The sequence below is a fragment of the Cyprinodon variegatus genome, unplaced genomic scaffold (assembly GCF_000732505.1).
Source record: "Cyprinodon variegatus isolate N-32 unplaced genomic scaffold, C_variegatus-1.0 Scaffold597, whole genome shotgun sequence".
Taxonomy (NCBI): domain Eukaryota; kingdom Metazoa; phylum Chordata; class Actinopteri; order Cyprinodontiformes; family Cyprinodontidae; genus Cyprinodon; species Cyprinodon variegatus.
The window spans coordinates 513174-523155 of NW_015151050.1; the positions used below are offsets into that span (position 1 = coordinate 513174).

Consider the following 9982-nt stretch of genomic DNA (forward strand, 5'->3'; position numbering starts at 1 on the left):
TATATATATATATATATATATATATATATATATATATATATATATATATATATATATATATATATATGTAGTATACATAAGTGAATTAGAAATTTTAGAAACACAGCTTAGAAGCATAGCTATTTCTAGTAGTAGGTTTGCATTTGTGTTATACTCTTTCCTTTTTTAAAGATGGATTTAACAATGCTCCATTTGATGTTCTAAGTCTGTTTTTTTTTCTTTTAAACTAACCCTGCTTTGCACGTATCTGCATCAGGGTAAAGCTGAATACAGCTAATTTATATCTAGCACAGCCTCTAGACTTGTTTTTGGAAAAAAAAAAAGTTTTTAATGTAACACCCTGAAAGCATTATAAAGACGTGGCAATATACACACTGTATACTGTCCACAAATTTCTATTGCTACGTCGATTAACTCTAAATGACTGAAAAAAGCCAAGGCCAGATTGAATTTGATAAAAGAGGAAAATGTTATCATAATTTGAAAGTCCAAATAATTTGCTCCAAGAAAAAAAAAGGACTCAAGCTTTCTTGATAGCACTTCTCAATAATGGAAGACAATGTTCCCTCTGTGCCCAAAATAGATTATTCTGCTCATTGCAGTCAGAATAATGGACTATATTTTGATTGTACACATAACTGATACACAGTAGGTTTTAGAAAGTCCAGACAGTTATGATAGAAAATAAGTAACAGGAAAAACATGCTATATAGAGAAAATATTCTCTGAGCTCCCAAGAGCTTCCAGCAATGTTTGGACATCTGTCTTCAAGGAAATAACAAAAGGAACAAATTTATGTGGAAAAAACACATTCAACAGATGTGTTTTTGAATTTGACATTTAAATCACCAATTTTGCTTTGTTTTTTTTCCCTCATGGTTGTTACACATTCTCTTTATAGAAAATGTTGATGTTCAGATGACACATGCTGGTGTAAAGTTCTAACATCATCATTAAAAGTGCTGCATTGCTGTCACTTCTGGCAACAACACATGGCCATTACAGCTTCCTGCAGGTGTGCCTACCCTTCCCGTCTCTCTCTTTCTCTCTCACCTCTTTTTCCTCTTTCTCTCTTGCCATCTGCCATCCACCCTTAATCTCCATCCCTTATACATTAAGACCTTAGATAAAATGCATTATTAAGCAACCGCCCTCCTTTTTGCACCCCGTTTTTCCTGCTTTCTCTCTGGAGTCCTCCAGTGTAGTCTAATTAGAGCCTTGGGCATAGGATGTCTGTATCTCTCTACCGTTTCTGTGGCATTCTGGCAACAGTATAGTGCTGTGAGAGCATAAGGGGAATGAGCTATTTGATCAGATTACGACACAGCAACATGTATGAACACATAAAACAAGGGAGATAGCATCTGCTTCCTTTACTGCATTGTATTGCTGTAAAAGCAATAAATGGCTGCACACTTTGAGAGAAAAATAATAATATATGACAAAATGACAAGTGCAAGTCTGAAGACATGTAAAGATTGAAAAATGCAAAACCAAAAATGCATATGTAGGAGTTGGTGGAGATTTTTGCCCTCGACTTGCTCTGGGATGCAATTTATCAGAGTGAAATTCTGATCTGTTTAAAACGGAGTGAACTAGACCACTTTTAAACAGTCACAGTATTTTAGTTTTAACTACTCCCATTTGGATATTTTAAAACAGGCTGACTCACACTCTTTAGCATGCATGCAAATGTTGCACTATACAAGAAAAGGCAAGGAAACCATGCTAAATAAAAAAACAAAAAATAAAAACTATGACATTGATCAGTTCCCAGCATCCCTCAACCTCCCTTCGTTCTCTCTAACGACCACTTATAATAGGTCCCAAAATGGGTTCAGATAACTTAGAAAGAATGTCTGAAGGTTGATGCTTCAATCTTATAGCTGCTTTGGCCTTGACTTTTAAAGCAGCTCAATCAGAAGGACATTTCTGAGGGAAACAAAGGCATTAAAGGGAAATGGCCAACCCTGAAGAGGATGCCAGATAACAATGGCTGTTGCGACTATGAATCACAGCCATTATTATCAGCCAACCATATCATAAACGCTGTGTGTATGCATCAGAACAGCTTGGTACATAATAGAACAGGAAGCTTTTCTCTCTTTTCTTTTGAGAGAGGCATTCAACTATTCAAAATGAAACATTACTTCAGCTAAGAATCATTAATTCTTTTTAACAATGTAAATTACTCTTTTCTTTTGGGGAAAAATGTTGCAGAAGAAAAAAAGGTGGTCAGTCAGAATAAGGCAGCAGGATCATCCAAAGATCAAATATAATATATTCCGAACCTCTTCTCTGCTTAGTTCTTGAAACAGTGTTCTGAATGAACCAGTGTTGAGTAATTGTGTTACATTGTAGCAGCGTCGATAACAACATTAGTCTTTTTTTTTCCAAAAAGTAATCCAACTAATTGCCTCCCACATATTGGTAGTCCCGCTATGTTACTTCAGTCTAATGCAGTGAGTTACTACAACTTAATCCGTCAAAGTGGATTTTCACAAGCGCAGTCTCTCTGCAGTGAGGAGGGAACTGTTTTCAGGTTTTTGCAGTAGAGGCAGAGGAGGGTAGCTGAGATAGAGGTATGCGTGAGACTGATTGGCTGTGGGGCGTATTGTGGGTGGGTGTTCAGCAAGTATTGATTGCTGCACACACAAAATGAGAAGAGAGACAACAGCGGGGAGCCCCATAGATTCAGTGATACCTGGCCCTACTAAACTGGAAGTGTTCTGTGAAGTTATATACTATATGTTCCTTTAATAAAACTCACTATGTCAGCAAAGAAAGACTTAAAGTCATCTCACCATCAAGAACATTTGACTTTTAACTGGATGAGTTAGTTTATCAAAACATATTGCTATTTACTTTTTCAGTGTTATACTGATTTCTCTGGCATGGTTTGGCATTATTAAAAAAAATAAAAAATACAAGGAGTACAATGTTACTCTAAAAAAAACTGGAATAGAAAAGTACATTTTATTTTTGTTAAATTGCTTGAAAAGAATTCTATATTTCAGCATTACACTTATTTCATAGATACTTGAACATTTAAATATGTCAAGTTCTGAAACATTTAATTTGGTTTATTGTTCTTAAATGGCCAAGCTCCATCCTAACAGAGCACTCTTCTGCCTGGCTGTGTCTTTCTTGGACGGGATCACCAGTGGAACTGATTGACAGTTGCCTTTTGTGTCTCTGCTTCTTTCTATGTGTCTGCTTCTGCCTTCTTGAACCCCAGTCGGCCTCAGCAGATGGCCACTCACACTGAGCCTGGTTCTGCTGGAGGTTCCTTCCTGTTAAAAGGGAGTTTTCCTCTCCACTGTCGCTACAAGCATGCTTAGTGTGAGGGATTGCCTTTGAGTCAATGCAATCAGCTGATTTTCCTAAGATAAAAAACGTTGAACAAATCTGACGGTAGGATCTGGTTAAATTTTCTCTGTAAAGTGCTTGGGATGAAGTGTTATGAATTGACACTATATTAATAAACTGAATCGAATGGAATGGAATTATTTTATTATAAACATTAAACAAAATAATTACATTTACGTAATCATATTGCTGCAAATTTCTTGACACACTTGATAGACCTCACACACCAAAATGATGTAGATAACAATGTTTTCAGAATTTTTATACTTTTTGTTGTATATATAGTTGATAATTATTTATTCTACTAATCAATATTACTATTATATAAATAATATTACATAATTAAAAGTAACTTTATAATTACTTTGCTGACTTTGATATTTCTGTATCTGAGTTACTAACTTAGTTGCTTTTTGTGAGAAATAACAAATAACTAAAACTTGTTACATTTTTAGGTATTCTGCCTAAAACAACTGAAGACAAAATTAATAAGGAAACTACGAGAGTAAAATGCTAATGTCCAGAAACGCAACACAATTTAAATGTAATCTAAAAAGCAAGAAAATAAAAAAAAATGAATGGGGAGTGGCAACCTAGTGGTAAGGGCATAGAGCTTGGAATCCCGAGGTTCTGAGTTTGAGCCCCACTCCCAAAGACTGCCACTCTCGCTCTCTGAGCAAAGACCCCATGATGGCAGCCCACTGCTCCCCAATGGGATGGGTTAAATGCACAGTTAAATTTATCCAATGTGAGATCAATAGAGTTCAACAAAAAATATGTTATTAAGAAAAAAACCCAACATTTTTTACAACGAAGAGCTAGTCAGTAGGGACACAGACAAGGACAGTGTTTTGCAATGTTCAAGAGCAGTTTCGAGCTTAGGGGTTATAACGTTATGGCTGATCAGTGTAACCAGGACACAGCCTTTCTAAAATGTGTCATTTTCCGGTTTGATGCTACAGACTCAGGAGACGTTTAATCATCATTAATTCAGCACAGGTTCCTCCTGAAAATCAGAAAGTAAGTCTACACTCAGTGTATTAGCAGCTGGAGTGATGTTGTGCATGTTTACAAGTGTAGATGAATAACTGTATTTTTTATGCATGCAGAGCTGCGTCCTGAACCCTGGCATAGAAAACAAATATGGGAAGCCTCAGCTCAAGGGTCAAACGGCTTCACAGATTATTTCTTCAGTAAATTTGTGAGTCTCTCTATCTGGTCTACCAAGTCATCATCTCCCTCAGTTTCTTTTTACATTCCACATCCTTTCAACACTTTTTCCCTCATGGCAACACTCCTTTGCTTCAAAAAAAAAAAAAAACGTCCTGGCCTTAAATAAACCCTTCTATCCTGACTATCGCTCTGACCCTAGCTGTGGACTTTTTTATTTACCCCAGAGTACCACAAATCTATGCAAAAGAAGCTATGCAACATGCGTCTCAGATGTCTCTATAGAGAGTGAATTAGTTGAAGTTACTTAAAAAAATCACGCACAAGATAGGGAAGAATTGATCTCACTGACCTTGGAACGGGGTGGGGCACGGATGTACCATTTACAGTCGACAGCCTCAGTGGCACCAGCTTTCCCATCTCTGGTGATCTGATGTGACTCAACGATGCCCTCTGGACCTACCATATCATACTGACAGGCTGAAACACAGGTATATGCATAAGCAAGGAATACAATTAAAAAAATAATTGAAAAAGCTACTGTAGGCAAAGCTCATAATCAACAAAACCTTTAAATTGTTATTTTTTGTTTGATCATTTTATAATCATTGTGAAGAAATTTTGACCCATTTTTACTTGTGAAAATTTTGTCAAGTGAGTCTGGGAAGAATTTTTTAAAGCTGACTTCTGGTCTCACCACAGCATTTCAGTAAAGACTAAGATGGACCCACTTCCACCACATTTAAGCTTTTACACAGATAATCATACATGTGAAACTAGAGTGCACTGAATAAACAGGAGTTCATGGCTAAATCAATGACAATGAGGTGCCCAAATGAAGACCAAATGTGCATCTTTCACCATCTGCCCTAACTGTTTCTGCATTTCTCTTGTATAATTTAGAATAAATAAATGCATTGACTTGCTCTTTCAGTTGGGTAAATCTGGTTTAATATACAATTTACACAAGTTCCACAAAAATACACTTTCAAACCTTTTGGTCTGGCTACATCAGCAAGTTAATGCCAAATTACACCAGCACAGTGAGCTGTTATGTCAACATGAACACAAATATAACTCTAGTTTCTATGATTAGTCCATAATTTGTGGAATACCTAATGATATAAATACAAGCTGTATTTAATTAGTTATTTAGTTTCTTAATACATGCATTTTCATCAAAAAATAAATAAAAATATTTAAAATATATGATTACTTCAAGAAATGTTTTTTTTATTGTTGCTTTTCCTTATATAAGACTGTTCTTTTGACAGTTCCTAATCTCTTTTTTTCAAGGTGTACTTAAAAAAGAGGAGGCAGAAATGCATACGCTAAAGGTAAAAAACGAGGTAGAAATGCATAGGGGTAAGGAAAATGAGATGAGGAAATGTAAAAACAAAAAAGGCTTGTATAAGGAAAATTAAAATATATAAATTTCCAGATGAAAAGTTTATGTATTAAGAAAGGGAAAAAGAAAATATATACAATGCACATATTTCTTTTTTTATTTAATTATTTTGTCAGTTTTAGTCCTCAACAATAATTGCCTGGAAATTGACCTGTAATCCTTCCCTATATGGAATAATTATTTTTCAAACTTCTCCCGCATTAACATTAATGGAACCAAAAAGGGCTGCATGGTGCGGCAGTTTGTAGCACTGTTGTCTTGCAGCAGTAAGGTTCTGGGTTCGATTCCCACTCCAACGTCTTTCTGCATGGGGTTTGCATGTTTTTCCCCATGCATGGGTGGGTACTCTGGCTTCCTCCCATAGTCCAAATCAGGACTATTGACTGGCGTCTCTAAACTGTCCATCAGTGGGATAGTGTATACAGGGTTTTATGTTATTTTGTCTCTATTATGTTTGTCTCTATGTTGCCCTCCGACAGACTGGCTACTGTCCTGATTGTACCCTGCCTTTTTTCCCATTGAGAGCCAGAGATAGGCACCGGCACCACTTTGACCCTTATGGAAGCTGGGGAGGATGGATAGATATAATATGACAGTAAAATTTTATTAAAACTTAAGAAATTCTAAGAAATAAGTTATTAGGAAATTTTCATTGAAACTCAATATACCATATACCATTACATCCTGATGAGAATGAAGCCTAAATGGAAATAGCCACTATATTTACCCATTTATAGTAAGTAACAATGATGACAGATGCATATACAAATATTAGATAAATGTTACCCAGTATGTACAAAGAAACATAAAATGCCTTAGCAAGAAATAACAGAGGGCTTAGGAGAAGAAAATGCAATCAGAAGTAAGCAAAAAAGAAAAAAAAAAAAAAAATAAAAAATCAGAAAACAAAACTAATATAATATGAAGCACAGCTTGAGGAGTATACCTACAGGGCAGAGGTGGAGGCACTCCCAAGTCAGCAAAGTCTGGATCTAACGAGATGGAAAAAGAGCAGAAAAGGAGAGGACAATTATTTCAATGCATAAAACAGGAAACTTTATAGATGATAGATAAACAAAAGGCTTAGTGCATTTGGAAACAAGTTTAAATAAACCTTGACATGAAAAGTTTAATGGAAATCATTTTTTTCCAGGTTTTTTTAATAAATTGGAGAAGTATTAGTTATGTAACTATTGATTATCTTAGTAATCAATTAATTCATACATTTAAATTATTATTTAATCTAAAAAAATACTTTTTAATATTCCTCAATGAGCAAATGTGCCAAAGGAAAAAAACGATGCATTTTGATAAAATTGTAATACGAAAAACATAAAAACACAAAAATGTAATATACCAATTTAATAAAAAAAACAATTTATTAATCTAGAAGGTAATTTCAATAGCTGTTGTAACATATGGCTTTTGTTTAACAAGTTATTGTCAATGTTAATAGATGTAGGCAGTAAGTCCCCTGTAGCAGTCAGTCTTGCAGTACAACTTTGAAGACAAAAGACCATTTTGTCTATAGTCTCGCTACCAGGTTGCTCAGTTCTAGAGTTCCCAAACTAGAGTTAGCCTTCTTTATTAACTTGTTGATCTTAAGGCTCTTTTCTCTGATGCTGCTACGCCAACAGATGATGACAGAAGATATCCCATGGTCCACAACAAACGTATAAAAGTTAAGCAGTATCTTGCTGCAGACACTAAAGGACCTAAGCTTCCTTAATAAGTAAAGCATGCTCCAAGTTATACACAGCTTACCAACATTTGTCGGAAGAAGATAAAAGAGTCTGTTTTATCTCCTTCAAACAAATGTTGCTCCTCAGTCTTTTTTGATTCTAGAACTAGCACATATACAGTTTTCTGTTCATTAAAGGAAAAGATGATCCCTATCTACCCAGTAGAGTTGCTGAAACAACTCTACTGGGTTACTGCCTACTGACATGAGAAGGAAGCAGCTCTAGGACAGGGACGTGCAGCGCTGTAATAAGCTGGGCTTCACAATACCTGCTTGCTGTTTCAGTCAAGTCCACAAGCCAACCAGGCTTGATAGGATTCCTCCCTCAGCTTTACAGCAGGCCTTACTGCCAGTATTCACCACTGTGTTTAGAGGTTGCCACTGTGACAGGCACTGCAGGCCTTCTGGCCACAGCTATGAACAGCCGCATCAACAGTAGATGGAGAGAACATGTTCCACTCTGACTCTATGTCCCCAGCCTACCTCGGAATTAGGTAGAAGCTCTCCTGGAGGTGGGAGTTCATTATCTCCTTGACCAAGGGCTCCACCAATCGTTCTGAGGAGACACTCACTGCTCAAATGGGTCTGCCGAGTCTGTCCTATTTCCTCCACCTCCAGCAAATCCAGCTTAGCACCACTTGGTGTTGGTGGACAGCTTCATCACCCAAGTGTCTAAGACATGCAGCCAATGGTCAGGAGATATGACTACAAAGTCAAACATCAACCTGGTGCCATGCTCTGGAACCCAGCAAATTAAGAGAGCCTGGAATCTGCTTTGGCTCTGGAGTGACCCACGAGAAGAGGCTGAGGACTGGATTGGCTCTGTCTGTCTCCCACAGCTCAGATGTCTCATCAGCTGAGGTCATCAACAGCTCAGTGGGGAGGTCTCTGACTGTCATTTTGGCCTATAGCCCAAATGGCAGCCACCACCCACCTGAGGGTGGGTGGGGTGGCTTGTTCAGGGGCTTGCTTGATTTGGAAGAATAAACCCCTGGTTCTGAACCAGACTAGTGTTTCATCTTCATCTCATGGATTGTCCATAAGTATGACCATGCTCAAGCATAAGGATGTTCATTTGTACACTTGGAGAGCACAGGCTAAGTATGGAGGTGAGTCTGGCAATTTTAGCAGGTATGGCTCGATAGCCTGCATAACCTCACTCTCACAAGATGCCTTTGGATTGTGTATAAAACCCCACCTTTGATGATCAGCCATTTCTACTAAGAGAAGTGAAGATGCCTTCCCTTTGGTCAGGATTCAAAAACACTTATTACATCAAAAGTATGAGTTGTCTATTCTATGCCTCTTTTTAAGTCAGTCAACTTAGAATTAAATAAAAATTTAATTTAAACAGTGAGGTCATTTAGCTCCTGGAAAAAAATAAAATCAAAATGTTTCATAGAAGTTAAAAAACAGTTGGCAGCTTAACTATAGGTTGCCTCTAAATCCTTAAATTTTACAAAATATCCTTGTTTTGAAATATAACTTCAACATTTAGCCTAATCAGATATTTGACCATTTGTTTAAAATCTGGCAAAAACATTTTGAACTGGGTCACAAGTTCCATATATTCTTGACTTGTCAGTCTTGTTTAATTTTACCAGCATATTATGAATATATTAAATAACTCAAACTGAAAGTTCCTTTCACCAATTTAGTAATGTAGACTTTGGCTATCAGCAGAGTTATTAATCACCAACCAAAGAAAATGTCTGTTTCTTCAAATGTTAACCAAAGGAGGGTGTAACTGGCTCCCAGTAATAAATTGTTCACTGGATAAATAACCACAAAAGACCACAGATTAAAATATCAGAACCTTTATTAGCTAACAATCCCTATTCAAGTATTATTGTATCTAACTATGCAAACACTAAACACAACTGAAAACAAACACAATGTGAACAAATAGCTAATAAAAAAGGGAAAAAGGTGCCTAAGAATCCATTCAAAGAGTCTATGAGGAAAGTTCAGGGCTGGTGGGTTAATGCAGTTAAGTTGCCCTTTAAAATAGCAGCATGTAAATGTCAATAACAAGTTAGCTGAGATCTTAACTGCAATCAGTGTAGCTTCATTCGGTTTCACAGTGAATAATAAACGATGGCCCAGAAATGCAATGACATTGTGTACTGGATACACAATTAATTGGCAGAACAGTGAATGTATGTCCCTTGGAGCATGCCTTAGTTACACATTTTTTTGATACCCTGCCTTTTAAGAAAAAAATTATAGTATATATTTTTCTCAGTAGGCATCTGTGTTTTTTTTTTTAATAAATTCATACAAAAAGAAAACAT

The 9982-nt window shown here is 36.5% G+C and overlaps 1 protein-coding gene across 1 annotated transcript in view; it reads right to left on the minus strand.

The window, feature by feature from the left end:
- The window catches only part of LOC107096081 (neuropilin and tolloid-like protein 1), a 35563-nt gene extending 26976 nt beyond the window's left edge, over positions 1 to 8587 (minus strand). Inside the window, exons 1-3 of the mRNA XM_015392574.1 lie at positions 8434 to 8587; positions 6898 to 6939; positions 4892 to 5019 (exon numbers count right to left, since the gene is read on the minus strand). Of these exons, the coding sequence (XP_015248060.1) occupies positions 4892 to 5019; positions 6898 to 6939; positions 8434 to 8587 (324 nt within the window). The remainder of the gene's footprint in view (positions 1 to 4891; positions 5020 to 6897; positions 6940 to 8433) is intronic.
- Positions 8588 to 9982: the final 1395 nt, after the last annotated feature.